The sequence below is a fragment of the Dermacentor albipictus genome, chromosome 1 (genome assembly GCF_038994185.2).
Source record: "Dermacentor albipictus isolate Rhodes 1998 colony chromosome 1, USDA_Dalb.pri_finalv2, whole genome shotgun sequence".
Lineage (NCBI taxonomy): Eukaryota > Metazoa > Arthropoda > Arachnida > Ixodida > Ixodidae > Dermacentor > Dermacentor albipictus.
Genome location: NC_091821.1, coordinates 284,445,607 through 284,464,780, shown reverse-complemented (window position 1 = coordinate 284,464,780; position 19,174 = coordinate 284,445,607). Strand labels below are relative to the sequence as shown.

At 49.0% G+C, this 19,174-nt stretch overlaps 1 protein-coding gene across 4 annotated transcripts; it reads right to left on the bottom strand.

Moving 5' to 3' along the window:
- Window positions 1-75: 75 nt before the first annotated feature.
- On the bottom strand, window positions 76-16,104 carry LOC139057142 (uncharacterized). 4 transcript variants are annotated; one of them, XR_011512587.1, is made up of 6 exons: window positions 15,919-16,046; window positions 15,626-15,841; window positions 9,819-9,896; window positions 4,251-4,332; window positions 1,164-1,312; window positions 76-964 (listed from the first exon to the last, which is right to left on the bottom strand). XR_011512587.1 is itself a non-coding variant. In XM_070534920.1 (6 exons), the coding sequence occupies exons 2-6, from the start codon at window positions 15,707-15,709 to the stop codon at window positions 687-689; spliced, it is 519 nt and encodes a 172-aa protein (XP_070391021.1). In that variant the 5' UTR covers window positions 15,710-15,841; window positions 15,919-16,046; the 3' UTR covers window positions 76-686. The 4 variants fall into 4 exon arrangements, 2 of the variants coding, with proteins under 2 accessions (XP_070391021.1, XP_070391025.1); XM_070534920.1 differs by lacking the exon at window positions 4,251-4,332 and having other exon boundaries at window positions 76-782; window positions 853-964; XR_011512588.1 differs by lacking the exon at window positions 15,626-15,841 and having other exon boundaries at window positions 16,035-16,104.
- Window positions 16,105-19,174: the final 3,070 nt, after the last annotated feature.

The window sequence follows — 19,174 nt, the reverse complement described above, 5'->3', positions numbered from 1 at the left end:
TTGCCTCCTGAGACTGTATGAGGGTGTCATGACCGGGGTCCCATACTGATGACGCGTACTCTAGTTGTGGGCGAATGTAAGTTGTGTACAATAAGAGTTTTAGTGATGATGGTGCTTGAGAAAATTTTCTTGAGAAAACTGTTGATCAAAAACATCCTACAAAACTAAATTTTCATCCCATGAGCGATCCTCGAGTTCGTCTAGACATCTGGTGAAGGCAGTCCTTTCGATGTGAACAGCGCCTGATACTGTACGGGCCATGTCAAATTTCAGGGTAGGATTGTGAAGCAGCGACGTTGGCTTCAACAGCAGTTAATCGATCACGAACACACTCATTCGCTGTTCAAGATTTGTTTGCATTTCTTTTAAGTCGCTAACCTGTGACAGGACTTGTGCGTGATTTTTGTCCATTTTGCCATTCAGAGCTTTCAGTCAGGCGACAATGTCGGCATTAATCTTGTTGGGAACGTCCTTAGGAGGTCTCGGGTTTCAATCAATATCTCCGCCCTTAAGGAGCAACTTGAGCCCACGCAGACATTCAATAACAGTGCTAAACAAAACATTTGGGCAGGGAAAGAGCAGCAGGTTCGCACTGTTTGTACGTTTACAAAACAAGGAAAGACCCGGACTAAGCTGCATTAAAAAGCATAAGTCTAGATGTGTCCACATGGCTGCTGCGCTCATGACTACTGAGGAACCAGGCGTGTAGCACTGGGTTCAACGTGCTGCGGCACCGTGATGCCTCCGTCGATGGGGCTGGCGATATCAAGGACAAGGGTAACCTGAACGTAGAGACATTGGGTGGAAGCGCTAGGCGGTGCTGACCCGACAAAGGCGCTGAAGGCGTCGTACCTTGACCACGCTCGTTTGTCGCCAGCAATGGGCTGTGCATACGCTGCAGAGCCGGCGAGATCGCCGAGATGTAATCCGGTGGACGATAGCTGGATCCGCAAGCCAGTAGTATCTGCATTAAAAAGCGGTAGTTTGGATACGTCCGCATGGCTGCTGCTCTGTCATGTCCACTTAAGAACCAGGCGTGTAGCACGTGAAAGTACAAGTAATACCATTAGATATAGAAACTCAAGCCAGTGCTTGCCAAATTTACTGACTATTTTCAAAGAATACTTGAGAAACGTACAACCATGCCTTAGTGTATTACTTACTCGAGAAAATGAATCAGCTCATGGCGAAGTTGGTTCGACTGTTCGCGGTGTTGTTCTTCCGTAATTTCCATTCCATTGAGCAGTGGCTGAATGAAAGCAGAAAACTCTGGCAGCTTGTCTAGTGACCAGTGAAGACTTGCCAGAGTTTTCTGCAAGGAATCAGAATGACAGCCTATTTAACTTGATTGAAAAAACTGTTATTCGACAACATGCCACATCTTCATTAAAAACAGTTTTCTTTGCACAAGAAATATGGCACCGCTGTGACTCATGGCGTCAAGCGACATGTGTTTAAGCCTCGGAAGTCCAACTACACACATCGCAGTTTCTTGAGCATGCAAAAACAACACATCGAAACATTGTTTTCTTCCTTTAAACAGTGACAAAAAGGCTACGTTAAGTTGAAGCAGATGAAATTTTACACTCAATGTGTTCCTTCTCCAAGCATCTGCCTTTGTATAACATCTTGTAACCGCACATGGACATCACGCAATAACCACACAAAATATCATGTGCCCCAATGAAATAACAAATAGCGTACGGCACTCGACATACCAAAGCTGACAGCAAAAGATAAATTTTTATAGATGGTTGCATTGTTTTACATAGCAGGAATTCTTTTATAGTGACTGGATAAATCTATACAAACTGTGCACGGCGAACTTCTGTTATTGTATGGAACCTATGTGGGAAGCAGTGTAGATATTTTGAGGCATGAATATTCACTATCCCCTTCGTACACAAACACATGCCGCTGAAGCAGGAAGCTCGCAGGAGAGTTACATATACGCTCCAAGAATTATGCCTTAAGGGCAAGCCTTGATCGCAATAAAAAAAAAGTTACACTTTCGTGACAAGTCTCCCTTCCCAAAACTGCGTTAACTTCTTTCACATATGCTATGTTGCTCTGTACCTTGCATAATAAAAATATGAGCTACAAAGGAAACTATGTCATATTCTACAAAAGCACGGGTTCCGATGGGGTGTACCACTGGGAACTACGTCATTCACTCTGAGCATTACGTTCCGTGCGCCCACAGACCCAGAAGAGAGGGCAACCTTGCCGACATCACAATGAGGCAGTCCAGCTTCACAATGTTTCTCATCGAGGACAAAGGGACTAAGCTTAATTTATTAGTAGCGTCCCCTGTCCTTGAAGTGCCATCGTCGTTCCAAAAAGCATGTGATTGAATGGACTGAAGGAAGTCACTGACAGATAACAGCAAGTTCTTGAAATTAAAAAAAAAAATTGACTTGGGGAGAGCATTCTTGGCTTCCAATCGCATAGTCCAGTGATGGCGGCCCAGGCCGTGGGTTTTAATTTCTTCGACAATGTCCAGAAGCATGTGTAGCTTGGTAAACATTGCGTCTTCTGCATAGCATTTTAAGAACTCTTCCTGGTGGTCAGCAATCAGTTCCTCTAAGTCGCCAACGGCCTCTGCTGTGAAAATCAGAGACAATATTATTTGAGTATTCTGTGCTAACCGGACAAGGCTGCGCACATGCATTGAATTTTGGGGTAAGAAAGATGCCAGAATCAACGGAAGGTGCAGGACTAGCACGAGCGATGCACTCGCAGAAGTAATAACAGTTCGATCCCGCTCGATTATCCTTGGCCGGTCACTGCTGCTTACCGTGCGATGAAAACTGAATAGGCTTAGGGCATCATTCACTTCTTCACGAGGAAACCAGGTTTTCTCTTTCACTGCCGTTTTCACAAAAGTGCAATTTCTTTCGGTACAATTCCCTCTAGTAAAACATGCATTGGGTCAAACAAAATGCCTTTTGTCAAAAGAATAAAAAGGAATAGAGGTCAACACGGACTCTCCATTTATTCCAAACTCCTTGGACAGCTTACTTCGATCTGCAGCGCATGTACTTTCTTTTAGCTGCTCCATCTGTGCAATTGTCTCGCGTTCGTTCATGACAATGCATTCTCCATGCCGACTCGGCTGTGCATAGCCGGCCGTTTGCACCAGACATGTTTGGCCCTGCACGGTTTCGTTCCTGCCGTACAATTCTTTAAAACCAGCTAATGAATGTACAGCCAGAGCATCGCCTGTCACGGTCATGAGAGCACCAAAAAAGGTTTCTGTGCCCCGGTTTGTGCGAAAGTTCATCCCTTCAGTGCTTAGAGCCTTTATCACTGTTGTGAAATTGTGAAAAATTCCAGACGTGCTGTGTGTTGTTTCAAATGGGAAGTGTAGCCAACTCCTAGCAAAATATGTTGCTTAGCTTGGAGCATTCATGAGGTGGGAGATTTAGAAGCGATACGTAGAACATAGTAAATTTTCCTCGGCTTCCTCTCTTCATACCAATGCGATTTGCTAATTCAATGTCGTCGTAGTAGAGGCTAAGCAAGATAATGTTATTTCGCTTCTGAAAAATTGGGTGGGAATGAAATCTACCACCGTCACAAAAGTCTTCAAGTATGGAATCATGCTTGCTTTGACGAAGGTTTCTCACGTGGGTGACAATCTCCGGGTGCTTCAAATGATTCGCTAGGAGATCTTCAAGCTTTACAATGTATGTTTTTCTGTTCCTTCCAGCTGCACTTCAGTTGGATCCACGTATATGCCAGCGTTCTCGTAGCAACGCTTGCGAAGCCTGTCTGTTTTAATATTAGCTTTGTCTATGGGAAATTCAGCTACGGCGAACATATTGCTTACTTCTTGAACGACGTCGTCAATGCATATTTTCGGATACTTATGTCGCCCTTCTAGTCGCCGGCATAGGCCCAACATCATACTGGATACGATGCCATAGTTGTTCGGCTGCTGCTCTAGAGAAGCAGGGACGAGATCAGATCAATGAACTCTTTTTCTGAATTTTTCTCTTTTTCTGAACTGAATGAACTCTTTTTCGTGGCTTATTACTTTCCGAATGTTTAATCTTACATCTTCTGTGGTGCTCTTGATAATGTTTCAGAAAGAAATAATTACTTCCACACATGCTGCACACAAATGAAGTCACAGTGCCATTATGTACAGTTCTCGTATGTTGTGCAAACGAACTGAACGTGGTACAAAAAAATCCACACTTCGAGCAGACATGCTACCCTACTAAACCAGCTGTAATATTTCTCACTCTATCCGCGCCGACGTCTTAATTTTCAGCTTGGTAGACAATTCGCTCGCTGGCAGAAGGCGTGATCCACTCGGCTGTGGATCTGCGTTGTTGAAAAACCAAACAGATGTTTAGGAGCTGCGGTCTGGTCCAATCGGTATCGTCACTGCTAGGTACTGTACTACCTGCGGCACTAATTCCGTTCTGAACATAAACATGCTTTTTAGAAAGAATATCATATTTAAATAAAACATGATATTAAGGATGTTTTCGATCAAGTATATTTGCTGCGCCGTTTGAAGCCATTTCTTTAATTTAAGATACGTCTGAATACATGTATTGAGATCGATTCGGTCTGCCAGAGCACCTGTATCGAGAGAACAACTTCATGGGTGAGTTGGTAGCTGTTCAATGTACCTATTAAAGGGTGCCATAAAAATAGACATAACATAAGAAAATACAAACGGACAGGGCATCATTTGATCAAGGAGGTATGCCCAAGGTGGCTTAAGGCTTCATTGTACTTATACCAATACGCCTAGATCTGTACAGAAAATTTTGTGCTGCTGTTCTTGCTGTTGGCGATGCGCGCAAGAAAAATCACTTTGAAAAAAGAAGCCAATGAATCGGCTGTAATTTGATACAATTTTCATGGGTAATTGAGTGTGATAAAATGAGCTAGCATTTGAATGCAGCATTAGACCATTGATATAGCTATAAAAATTTCAAGTAAAACGCACCAATTGTTACGCTTCTAAAGATTGAGCTCCAATCTGCCGCTTGGCAGTGTCTACAAACAATTATCAACACAAAATGGTTGTTGCATCGGGTAATTACGTAAGTATGATTGGCTTGCCTAGTTCGAGTTCACGGGGATGGATAACTGTAGAAATCTTAAAAGAAGCTGCTAGTTTTGCGACCTTCAGATCGGCGAGCTGCTTCAAGCCCATCCGTGGGCTGCATCACTTGCGGTTGGAGACGGCGTATACGCACGCCTGAAATATTGCACACCGGATGATCCCCATCTGCAGAGCAAGGTTACTACTTTCCAAAATGTTAAGGTCCGTGCAAGTGCCGTAGCATCTAAAGCTAATTCTCATGCCTTATTATTTGACAGCAGTTTCACTATGGCCACGCGTCATAACTTTGGGCTAAGGCTAACTCTAAGGGAAATATGTGGGCAGAGGTGTCGCATTTACTCAATTGCAACAAGCGTTTTTTTGTTCTTGAAGATTTTTGTTGCTTGAAGCCATCCCCTGCCTTAAATACGAATAACACAGAAATTCACATTTCACGGGACCACAAGAATTATCCTAATTATGGTGATAGGAACAGGGCTTGCTCTCCAATATTTACCATACTGTGCGGGAAACTGAGACATACGCTAACACTGCGCGTGTATGTCGATCTCAAGAACAGCGCCACACACCCAATGGCGGCCCGCGTGACGTACTCGCTCGTCCACTCCTAGGTGAACACGGCCCACCGTGGCCGCGGGGCGCCAGTGCGTCCGGCACATCGAGGCAGACCTCGGGGAGGCGCTTCGCGTCGTCTGCCACAGCGCGCCGCTCCGGCTTTGCTGCAAAGTACACTTCGCTAGACCCAGGTGACTGAGCGACCGAGGCGGCGTTGCGGGAAGGCGCACTTCACTAACTGGAGCATCTTCTAGCTGATTCGGTCTACAGCTTGTGAACAGCCTGCTTAATCAATATACATTAACAGAAACAAGCTTATCACCACATAAATCACTTAGCATGTTTTCAATAAGTGATGAGGGAAAAAACACAGTCATTTCTTCGCGCTCTTTATTAGGCTGGTGCCATTTTATTTCACTCTCACAGCACTTGGTATAGTGCATACCGAGAAACCTATTAGGCGCGCTCTTCTTCGTTGGAGTCATCATGTGATGAGCCTAGCGCGCCATTTCGCGCATGTCTTGATGCTAGAACGAATTTGCTTAATTGACCTAAAAAAGCGACCGAAACCCGCAATAAATTTCACAGAAAGTTAGAGAGCGATTGTTCAATCATGCATCATCATGTTTGCCATCGATTTTATTGTTAAAGAGGGCAATAATATTATTTCGACAGCAACTAAGAAGTGACATCCGCTACTTCGCGACTTTCTTATTGACGCGTTAATGTCGCTGGTAGGGGTGCATGGAGCGCTTTACGCGATGTAGGAAAGGGCTCTCCCATGCATAGCAACTGATTTGGCGGCAGTTTTACTCCCCATTTTCATCCTCCTACATCATGTAAAAAAATTCATTTTTGTTGTCACACATTGGTTAAAATCGCCGATGCGGTGCCGGTCCTTTGACGGCTACCTGACGTGAGAAGTCGCATTCTTATTTAGAGGAATCGTCGGTCAGTTATTTGATTACTTTGATTAGGTGGAGTGAAACATGTGGCGCCGTCGTTTATTTGGTTGTTTGTTTTTTTTTTTCTCCTTGGAGTCGATGCACGCCGCATGCGAATGCCATTTCTGTCCGTTTTGAATCGGTAATTGAAGAGGAAAATCTATAATCTACATGTCTGTTTTCTAGCTTAATTTACGTCTTGCCGGGTAATTAAGTCGTTATTCGCTTGTATTTCATTTCAGTACTTCCTCAGAATAGGTCATATGGATAGTCTCACTAGCATATAATTGTGCGGTATGCGTCCCGAAGCGGCACATGGCCTCTGCGTTACGCCATATAGGTGGGCATCGGATAAATTTGGAGAAAAGGAGGAATTGATTTCTCTTTTCTGGGGGGGCGGGGGGCGGGGTTAGGGGGGTGGCGAGGCTGAGTGGGTAAAAGCCAAATATGAATACGGCACCGGAACCCTTGCCTTGAACAAGCGATGCTGTTGCCGTCGTGGGGAAGTGGCCGGTCCGTGTGTTGGACGAACGTGGCCACGATAAATAAACCGGCGGTCGTGAGGGCGGCCCGGTGTCGTCTGCCGACAGCATGCCAGTGGTCGGCCAACGGGCTCGACATTTGTAAAAGCGAAGCCCGGCCCAAGCCCGATTGCTATGTTCGGGCCAGTCTACTTTTTAACTGACCATGGGCGTCAGCCGGATCTACCGCCGAGCCTCCCCCCCCCCCCCCTATTTTTTGGCTTAGGTCATGCTACTCCATTTTAGCTCAATATGGTGATGTGGTGCAGCCAACGGCTGCTCAAGTGAGTGACTGGCCGCTCACGAGTTAAAGATTCTGGGATGACTCGCCAAATCGAAAGACACCAGAGGTGTTTCCATCAAACGCATTTCTGTCGACTTGCATGATAAATTGCATTTTGTTCGGTTGCCGGTTGCCGTGGCACTTCGTCAATAAAAACGCTGTAACAGTGCAGGATTTTATTTCCGCGGTGCACTTTCGGAAACTGGCCATGTCGCCGGTACCGGAAAAAGAAAGACGACGCATTGTAGATCGCTGCCTACAAAACTATTCTCAGCGCGTTATATCGTAGATGACAAAAAGGCCACTGAAAACAGTGAATCGAATAGTCCAGGCTTACAAGAAGGATGGAAGAATTGCGGATGCTCCCCGTAAAGCCCGGCAAACAGTGACCACTGAAGCTGAATACATGACCATTGTTGCGGTGGCTGCTTCAAACCCGACCTTTATCGCTCGGGAAATTAAGAACAGCCTCTGGCTGGTTGACGTCTCTGACACGACTATCAAGCGTCGCCTCTACGCCCCAGCCTAATAAAGAGCGCGAAAAAATGACTATTTTATGCGGAGCATATTAACGTAGGTTTCGGGCCTTCGCGCGACGCCCGGCGGTGGCCACCATTGACCCTGAAGTGGGGTCACGTGACATGACGTCACGTGATGACGTCACACAGGCTGCAGATGGGTCCTCATATCGCGCCGTCGGTCGCCTCCCGGCGGTGGCCACCATTGACTCTGAAGTGAGATCACATGATGTGACGTCAAGTGATGACGTCACACCGGCTGCATATGGGGCCTCATATCGCGCCGTCGCACGTCGCCCGGCGGAGGCCTCCACGCTTCGGTTCGCGCCGTCACGCGCAACGCGGCGGCGGCGCCACCATCGCTGCATCACGTGATATGTGACGTCACGCCAGGGATGAAGCGGCGCGCGCCCGCCGTCGCGTCAGTCTCTGTGCCCGCAACCGCGCCAGCGTCTTTGCGCTGGGCGTGTATGCGGTCAAGATGCCTCCAAACGCTAAAGATACGCTAAGGTTAAACCCAGTGGATGCGAAGCATCCACTGGGTTTAACCTTGATAAGCCTTGATAACCTTGATAAGCCTCCAATTTTTTACCCTCATCACTTATAAAAACATGCTATGTGATTTATGTGGTGATAAGCTTGTTTCTGTTAATGTATATTGATTAAGCAGGCTGTTCACAAGCTGTAGACCGAACCAGCTGGAAAATGCTCCAGTAAGTGAAGTGCGCCTTCCCGCAACGCCGCCTCGGTCGCTCAGTCACCTGGGTCTAGCGAAGTGTACTTTGCAGCAAAGCCGGAGTGGCGCGCTCCAGCTGTGTAGCAGACGACGCGAAGCGCCTCCCCTGGGTCCGAGTGCGCCTGCGCCGGACGCACTGGCGCCCCGCGGACATAGAGTTTCTCACTATAACACTTAGAGGGTAATCTGGCGCCACCGTCTATGGGAGTTTCTTAAGAGGGCACCGTGCCGTCATGGGAATGACGGTATATGTGTCTGCGAGGCTCGTGTTGGCTGGTGTTGTAAGAGGCTTCGTCTAAAACGTGGATATGGCTACGCAAATAACGCGTTCTGAAAGTAAAATCTTCATAAAATGTTTCCATTCACGCATATTACATCTTTACTCACCCACGATGCATGACCCAGCGAAGAAAAGCAAAAACAGACGACTAACTGTTTCAAAGTGAGTGCGAACATTGTTGTCTGTCCTCCAACTTTAGCGGCCCGCTGATACTTTTTACGTAACATGTAGTCGTACACACAATAAAAAGTTCTCATAGTTAAACAAAACATGTTTTCGCGTAATAATAAAGCTAAAACAGCTTTTCACGTGCTGTTTTAGTAGAAAATTAATCATTGTGACAGACGGAACGGTACTTGCCAAGCGCGTCTTCAAGGTGTCCTGTCTCTCCGAGAACGATGCCAATCCGAATCCACAATATACCGGCATTCCCGTGCATACCACAGCGCAGCAGCGCCAGATTTCCCTCTAGGTAATGTAGTGAGAAACTCTATGCCCGCGGAGCGCGGCCACGGTGAGTGCAGAGTGGACGAGCCTGTACAATCACCTGCGTCCGAAGCGAGCGTTTAACAGCATAGCGCGGGCTTCCGATTATCTTACGCCTGACAAAGCTATTTGCCGACGGCAGCAACGAGATTCCATTTAAGTAGAAATTGCATGTTTTTACTTGCCGTTGCTCCCGTTTTCTGCAGGGCGTACGCTCGTCGCGGAAGCAAAAAGAACAATAAAAGCGACCGAAAGCGCTTGTCATAATTTGCCAGGATGCGCGCCGCTTTTTACTCACGTATTCGCCACCATCATGTCTACATTCGCGCTGCACCACGCTTGAGTGCCGCACAATCGTTGTCACGCTAAATTCAAGTAAATTTGTGCAAGTAAATTAAATGATTACCAATATTTGGGGCCCGGAACTCCTGCAACGATGCTTCTGTTTGCACGCTGCATGTTGGCAAGGGCTGCTGGCTTGGCACTGCACGAGAAGAATACGTTGCAATAGGTGCATCAACACTGATAAGCATTCCAGAAGTAGGAAAACCAGAGAACGAAATTGGACAGAACAGAGGTGTGAATGAGTCTGAAAAAAAGGTGTTTTCTTGTGCGAAAGCATCAAACGTCCCAATGAGCGAAAACGCCTGGAATCTGCAGCAGCAAAACTGCACGCAAATTCCCATTGACAGCGATGGGACGAGCTCACATCGGTGGAGCAAAGCGGGCGAAACAGCCTTGTTGGCCCATGCGGCTTCATCAGTTCCTCGGCATTGCAGGCCGTTGGTGGCATGCGACGTTGGCACCCTAAGCTGCTGCTTGCTGTGTCCGGCAGCACATACCGCTATGGTACTGTCGGACAAAAAAAATTACCGACGATTACGTTACTTCCTAATGCGAAATTTGAGCGCAGCAAATAAGCTGTTTCACCTTTTCGATAGATTGAGGCAAAGAAATCGAGCAACACATGTATGCGCTATCACAGAATTTTTTTTTTATTTTTCACACGTATTCCTTTAACAAAGACTCCACTAACAGTTCTTGACAGTCATGAAGGAAGCTTTGTGGTCGGAGAAATAGACTGATATATGTTCGACTTGGTACACCAATGCTTGATTCTCAAAGACGAGATCTATACAAGTGCCTCGCGAGGTTGTCACAGCCGTGGGACGCGTTACGATGGCTCTCTGATTGCCACCGCACAGGGCGAACGGCAGCGGCAATTTCGGCTCGGGCGGTGCACATATACAGATCCGCCGCCACCGATCTGGCTCTCTGATTGCCACCGCACAGGGGTTGCATTGGAGGAGGAGCGAAGAAAGGAATTAAGTTCGAGCCGGCGCTTTGACAACCGGAGACTCGCAGGAAGAGGGGGGAGGGGGGCGGCGTGTACACCCAGCGGCAAACGATGGGGGCAGAAGCGCGCGCAGCAAGCGGACAACACGATAAAGGGAGGAGGGAAGAGATAGCATAGACTGACTGATGCCGCTGACGCCGATAGTGAGTCAATCCCAGCTGCGGAGTTGGTTTCAGGGACAACGCCGCCGATGCCGACACAAACAATATGATACCCTCGCTTCCGCAGCGCTAAGAACCAGGTCTAGCCGTGGGAAGGTGGTCACGTATTCGTCGACGTGCCGGGGCCTACGTGAAATAACCGGCGCGTCGGCAACTGAAGAGCACCCTATCCGCCACACAAGAACAGGGGGGAGGGGGGACCCTTTCCTCCTCTTTCTGCATGGCGGCGACGGTGTTCTATGCAGTCACGTTATCTTGACTCTCTAGTGGCGTCAGCGGCATCCAGCGGTATCAGTCGGTCGCTGCTAGCGCTGGGGGGATGAAAGGGGGGCGGAGCTGGTTACGAGGCCGACGACAACGCCGACGACGACGCGAAACCCAGGAACGGACGCCAAAGAGCTGCGCTCTAAAAAGTAAGCGGGACACGGCTTAGGTGCCCGGAGCGGCTGCGGTGCCGCACCGGGGTGCTGCTATCTCGCTCCGCGCGCTGACGGCGAGAGTGCCCCGAGTGACGCCAGAATTCTCTCTCACGCGGGGCCTCGTCACGCTTGATAAATTTCTAGTGCACCGTTCAATTGCTCTGGTGCTGACGGTTGCGAGGAAGGGGACCGTGTATTGCCGATAGCCTACGACGTGGCGCTGTTGCACAGTAACGGACGGCAGCCGGGCATGAAACCGCGGCACTGAGAAGGAACGAAGACCCGTTCTGATTGTTGTTTTGCTTATATTCACCTTATCCTTCATATTAATGCATGTCGCCGGCCTTCACCGCTGCTCGATTTTAGGCAACATAACGCAACTAGCCACAACGGCGGCTACGGTGATGCGCGCTCTTTCACGCCAGTGTGAAAAGTTACAGGCCCCAAGCTTTACTGAGGGCACGGCTTTTCTGTCGAGATTACTTTTCCGGCACTGTCTCCAGCAGTGCGTTTAATATTTATATCAGCGACGCCTCTGAAAACTGCCTTAATTTGCTACTACAATGCGTAGGCCGTTATGAAACTTTACAAAAGTACGGCCAGGAAGAGATAATTGGGACGACGAATCGGAATAACTATATTGAGGAGTGAAAGTTTATTCACGGAAGCATTCCATGGCTTGAAGGGGTCCTCAGTGCGATGAAAAGTAGCCACCGACCGCGATGACTTCCCTTACTCGCCTTGGCATCGAGAACGCCGCCGCTATAGCTTCAGACGTCCGTGCAGCGCTTCCCACGCTATCGCGCCGACGTGAAAAAGCGCGCGTCACCGTAGCCGCCGTTGCGGCTACTTGCGCGATGTTGCCCAAAATCGAGAGGTGGACGGCGACGACATGCACTAATCTGAAAGACAAGGTGAATATAAGCAAAACAACAATCAGAACTGGTCTTTGTTCCCACTCATGGCCGTGGTTTGATGCCCCGCTTCAGCACGACAGCGCCATGTGCTGGCGATGCACCGTCCCCTTCATCGCGACCGCCAGCAGCAGAGCAACCGAGCAGTGCAATTTATCACGCGTGACGAGGCCCGTGTGAGGGCGTCCCTCGGAGCACTCTCGCCGTCAGCGCGGTGTGGCCCCACCGAAGCCGTGGTCCGTTGGCTTGTTTTTTTTTTTTGTGGGGGGGGGGGAGGGGGCGATAGTGCGTGCTGCCCGCACGTACCCGCAAAAATTACCTATGCGAATCGCAAAAGTCCGTAAAATACCCCGCAGCAAAACTCGAAAACTCGCAGCGCGAAACCCGAAGGACGACTCAGTGGCGTTCAATTGAACATTACTGCTTTCGAATTCACAGCTCATAAGAAGTGCTTAGTTGTCGGATTTATTTTGCGCACCCACTCTCACATGGCACGATTTTAGCAGCGCGACGCACTAAAGCCCAGAAAGAAAAGGTAGCAGCGTTCGTGTTTGTACTTTTGCTGAACCTTTATACTTTTTGCGCTTTCGTACGTCGCGCTGCTAAAACCACGCCATGACCGCGTATACCTACTCGCCCACATTGCTATTCTTAGTAAGCGACATGCAAGTCACCTCATTTGGGTCTGCTGCGTACAGACCACATATTCAATGTTGCTTTTGGCCTCAGTAGCTAGTAATGGACTGCCTCGTTGTTAAAGCCAACGGCCCTCGTCATTTGACAGCAGTGGTACACCATGAGCTTTGAAACATGTTAGGGCGGTTGCGCGTTAGCGACAAAATGAACGTTTTTTATGCGAAGCATATTACGAGAGCTCAACCCAGCTCCTCAGGCGCGGCGGTGTCGCCTTGAATACCACGTGACACCGTGACGTCACGACAGAGGAGAAGTGGCTTTGGCTCAACTCTTGCAAGATGGGCTGGGTGGGAATCGAACCAGGGTCTCCGGAGTGTGAGACGGAGACGCTACCACTGAGCCACGAGTACGATGCTTCAAAGCGGTACAAAAGCGCCTCTAGTGAATGCGGTGTTGCCTTAGAAACGAGCTGTTTCTAAGGCTCAGGCATGCGTCGCTTGCTCAGGCGCACATTTCGTTGCCGCGCCGAACGCTGCGTTGCTCGACGCTCACCGCGTCCAATGCGGGGCGTCCAAGGCGAAGCAGAGTAACGCATGAGTTGTTTCTTCGTCTAGCCGAACCAAATATAGCCAAGCAACAGCAGTTCACCAGGCTAAACAGTGGTTCAACAACTAAAATAAAGGCTAGTATGCTTCGCATCCTGGGCTTAACCTTACCTAAGCCACAGCCATTTTTTCTTCTCAGAATTCATAGCCTCTCTGACAGAGCAGAAAACTAACGTTATAACGCTTAAGAACACATTCAGAGTATACATATCTATAGACGAGGCAACCTAAAGTTTGCCCACGCGGCACCAGCGCCGAATGCTCCCCTAGCGGACCGATGGAAGTTTCGAGGGTCGTCGCTGCGCTGGCGCGCGCCCGTGTTCTGTACGGCGGGAGCGCTCGTGCGCGTGGCTTTTGCGATGCCGAGTGCGACCTCATCAGCCAGGAAAGGTGGCACGCAATACTGATGTGTTGTTGATTGCCACAGCAGCCTCGAAAACACGGAAGGTCCTACGCCGCCCGTGAAGTTCTACAGATTTCCTGGGAAATGGTACGAGAAGGACAGACCACAAGCATGGATAACTGCATTGCGCGGCCGAGTCAAGTAAGTCTCATACTTTCGCATTCGCGTGTAATATCTTGAAAGCGGAATAGTCATATGCCTGTTTTTAGCGCACGGCCGTTTGTTTAGTCTTGTCGCGTTGTTGAATTGTGGTGGCATCCGCCGTTTTTTAGCGGTAAATGCATGCGTGTTGCGCCGCTAAGCTCTACGACGCGTGCTCGATTCCCAGCCAAGGCGGCCGCATTTCGAAAGGGGCAAAATGCAAGAACACCCTTGTTACCGTGTGCTTTGATTTTTGTGCACGTTAAAGAACCCCCAGAGGTTAAAATTATTCCTAAGACTTCCCATTACAGCGGGCCTCATAATGATTTCGTGGTTTTGGCATGGTTTTGGCACTTAGAACCCCCGAATTTATTTGATTGCACTGTGCCTTCCCTCGCGATCGGCATGGACGAGCTCAAGAGAATTATTTCCCTTATCCAAACGCTGCAACTTAAATTACTAGTTGTGCAGGTAACGAAAGGGGCCGCGCGCCACTTGTGTGTGGTAGCAGACCGTATTTAATGCAAGCCGCGGTCGTCGCGTGCGTCGGGAAGCGGCAGATCGGAAAGCAGCCGCTCGAGACGTGCGCGTTATGTTTGTTGTTTGCCCATGCTTTCTAAGTATCTAAGTGTGCAAGTATCATAACTTGTAGTGGTACCACTCTTGTAGAATAATATATGCACACAATCACAGGAACGTTACCCTTGCAAACATATTATTGGGAGTAATTTAATCCCCACAACAAATAGGCACACATACTGTTTATATGCGATGCAGATGGAAGCGGCGCCAAACAGACCAATGGCAATCACAACAGTCTTCTCAGCAGTCAGCACCACCGGGACATGTGCTTTCGTACTGCAGCGACGCAGCTCTTGAGCAGCAGCAAGACACGTGTGAAACAGACTACAGAACATGCCTTTGTGAAGTGACGGAACCGTCAAGAAGCAGCCCAATGGATCTGCAGTGATTGAGTAGTATGACAACAGAAGTTCCTGCTGCCAGTGTGACTTATGTTGTAATTGAAATAAAAGTGGCTAAATTTCTGAACATGGTGCGTACCTCTAACTCGACGTCGTCTACGATCTTGTCGGACACCTGTGACACGCACTTGGCTTTCACTCTCACATCACCGTCCACAATTTGTTCAACGCCGTACACGTTCGGAAGCAGACGCACCCCTATCGTGAGGTTGCCGCCACGAAAAAAAGCTGTCCGCGTCGGCAACCTTCTTGAAACCGCACGGCAATCTTTGCATCGCTGTTGCGCAAGCAGGCGATCTGCCGCCGTCGAAAACGGAGCGCCGTGAGAACGAGCAGCGAAGAAAAGCGCGGACGGCACAACGTAAACGAAGCGGAGACTACGCCACGACGCGACCGCGCTGCTTGGCGTTTCCACATTGGGGCGCTGTCAGGAGAGGCGCAGTAGCGCCGCCTGGCCATGGTTTTCTCGTCTATACTTCGAAACCACACGTACCACTACATCGTTTTGAACTCGAAGCACCTGCCTAGATCGGGTCACATAAGCCTAGAAGCCGTATATAACAAAAGGCAGAAAAATTCAATTAGGACACTTACCCATACGAGCATGGTTAACCGGGCTATGCCCGCAGTATGCACACCACGATGCTTGGTACGGCGCTGCCGGCTGGTGAGAACCATCAGGCCGCTATTTTGTAGCGATCCCTTATGCCTTAGTCTATGCTATTCTTATCATCCACCACACACGGCCGCCTGATCCCGTTGATAATGTGGGAAGACCGTCGCTCTGACCATTGGCTAAGCGCGAAAAGCCTGAAAAAGCGTAGAATCGGAAAAGGCATCGCTACAAAATAACGGCCCAGTAGACCGAAAATAACCATTGCACTCACAGCTGCCTTCAAAGTAACCGCAAGCCGCCTTTTACGTCGCAACACGAAAACACATTCCTCTACAAAGGCGGCCGTAACCCCCAGAAGAGGCACCTACAGTACGTTGAGTGAGATACCTTAGCAACAGCGTTACAGCCAGTTCGAGCCGCGTGCGCTCGGTCGCGCTCGATGGTTTGCCCATCAACGTGTGGCACGTCAAACTAAGCGCTATCGCTTTTTGAGCAGCAGGCACACCCTTGCCCTTCGTATCTACGGCGGCACCCACCGGCAACACATGCTGACACAGCAATTGGAGACGCATGAAAACGCTCGGTCAACGGCCCTAATGTCGGATATGTACAGGCGCCGACAAAAGTGGTATACTCCACGCAGTTCACGCCAACGTCACTAGATTAACGGTGGTTCACGCAGCCAATGGGTGCCCTTTATTATCGGCGGACATGATCCCAGATGCTGCCTGTAGATGGCGTTGCGATGCAGTTTGCCGTAGAGTCACTGGAAAAAATTTCAGAGTACCGCATTCGTTTTCCCCGCGCCGCCGACGCGTTCATTGGCCCAACCGTACCACGTGACTTTGGCGTGCCATATACCTTCCAAGCGCCGGGCGGGCCGGCGGAATTATAGCGTAGGCAACGCAGGTTCCCTACGTTATTTTTTGTGTTCCGCTTGTCGCGCTCTCGTTCGCAAGAAAATCATGCGTGGCTGCTGCGCCTTCGGGTGCAGCAACCGAACTGAGTGTGGAAAGACTTCTTTCTAGATTCCGACCAGGAAAAATGACCGAGAGCGTAGTTCTGCGTGGTTACACAGAATCGGCCGGGAGAACTTCAAGCCTACAAAAAACACGCGCGTGTGCGAGGTGTAAGTTCACCTTGCTTGTGCTTTTCGGCCCTGTTTTAGAAGATATTTAAGCGAAGTGCACGCGGTGTTAGCGATGCTACGAAAATAGGATTTCATTGCAGGGATCGTTCGCGTATTGCACGCTTGACGCGGGTGCACGTGTACGCGTTTGTTGCTCAACACACGCGGTTATTCCGTGCTCGTGGCACGCGAAGGCACACTTTTCGCGCGAGAATTCCGCGTACTCACGTGCACCAGGTACTCGCATGATTTCTCCACGCATGTGAGCGCGCTCTCGCCTCGAGTCACTCGACCCATATGGCACTTGTTTTTCGCAGATCGTGACGATCGCAGTCAATAAAAACATGGTCAATGCGAGGCCCATGATACTTCCTTTTTTCCACTTATCCTTTGCTCATTTATACATACCCATTTCGAGCTTGAAACCAATGGCCAGGTGATATTCACAACACATGCTTCAAATTCTGAGCTTTAAGCCGAACACATGCAATGAACTGAAGTCAGCATACATATGTTTTGCATATATACATAGTCAGCATACATATGTTGAAATGCTACGCTGCATACCCAAATAATGTTGTGCTTGATGCATAACAAGAAATACAAAACAACAGAACACCCAGTAGCTTTAGCTTGACTCTCACTAGGCATTTTACATAAACCGCTCTAAAAGCACAAGAATTTTATACATCGCCTATGTAACTTAGGAAAAAAAGTGCTGCGCCACCAGCGGGCGTTCCTGCTTTTTTTTTTTTTACACAGGCAGTAACTCTTGGCAGTCTAAGAAAACAGTCACAAGTAAGCTTAGAAGAGTAGCCGCTCATGAACGCACTAGACAGCTGCGTTCATAAATCGCATTGTAGCCAATTCTCGCTCATTATCAGTGTGCAGAAGTACATATACGTTGCTGTAATCACGCAAATGTCTCATATTGGCCTTCCACAAGATTTAATGCGCAAAATGGTCATCGAAGTTGGTTTTTATGCCTGCTGTGCACTGATCGTCTTACGATCACGGCCAAACACCGGTTCGCACACGGAAGTCGCAGTGTGTCGTGCGTCTACGGCGGACGAAGTCGCCCGGCAGAATCGAGAACGTGCGGTATCCGTTTACAAACTAAATTAAATGTATCCGGTTTAGCTTGTGAAATTAAACAATAAACGTACGTGCCTGTGACACTGTCAGGTGTTAGTTTCATCCTGCTTGGAATCATTCAATAGAAGCCGACGGCGATCCACGATGTTCATGCCGAAAAGCACAAGCTTGCCTCATTCCGGCTCGAAGTAACGAAATATTTCCTTCGTAGCTCGCTCCGCGGAAGGGGAAAAAACGCGTGCATAAGCTCCCGATAGCAACGCTTAGCTGCTGCCCACAATCGTAGCACAGTTCCAGCAGTAAACACGATCGGCATGCAAAACAACCACCGGCTGCATTACTTCGCACAAAATAACATTTTATTTTCGTTCTTAGCAACCATTATCTCCGGGCACAAAGTATTTGTACTTCAGTAAACACTCAACCCGATGTGTCACCGAATATCAAGCTCTTCCAACACAACGGCCTTCCCGCGACGCAGTCGGCTTGGAAGGTATATGGCGGTGGCCGCTCAGTGTTGCCAGTCAAATCCCGACCTTTGCGGTACTCTGAAATTTTTTTCGATTGACTCTAGTTTGCCGTTGCTCCGGCTCCCGCTGCGTGGACTGCGTGGAGTATTGGCCTCGAGCTCCACCACTGGAAAAGCTGGCGCCACCGTCGGCGTGACGTGCTAGGAGGGATCACGTGGACATAGCGGCCACGTCGGCTGCTTCGGGAGCGCCGAAGCGAGCTGAAAACGAGAGTTTCAATTCCCTCGTACGCTGCGGTCCTCATTTAGTGGCGAAATTTTCCCGCTTCGAGTGTCTCCTTTACAACGCTTAAATGCACTACAATAGGTAGTGGCTGCCTTTGAAGGCGCGCAACATGGTAGGCTACTGCTCGGTGCCACAATGCCGGATGTACGCAACGTAGCCTGCAGTCAGCCTTATTCACACGTAGCCGCAGGACAAGAAGCTGCGTGAAGTTTGGCTCGCGAAACATAAAACCGGCAAACATCGGCTACAACTCGGGTATGCAGCAAGCACAGACGCGAGGAAGATTTCTGCTACGGCGCCCGGTCTGCAATGCTCTGAAAACGCGCAGAGACGCTCGCCCGAGTCCGCTGCCCGACTAATGTCATGACGGTTTGGTCTATGAACTTTTCGATGCTACAGATACTAGCAAGTTCACTGGAGTGGAAAGGGAGTGATAAGAAGCATATTTAAGAAAGCATGGCATATGGTCATGTTTGTGTTACGGATTAATGCATGCACTGGATTACAAAAAAGGAGCAGCGGGAAATTGCACGCTGAGAACACCGATA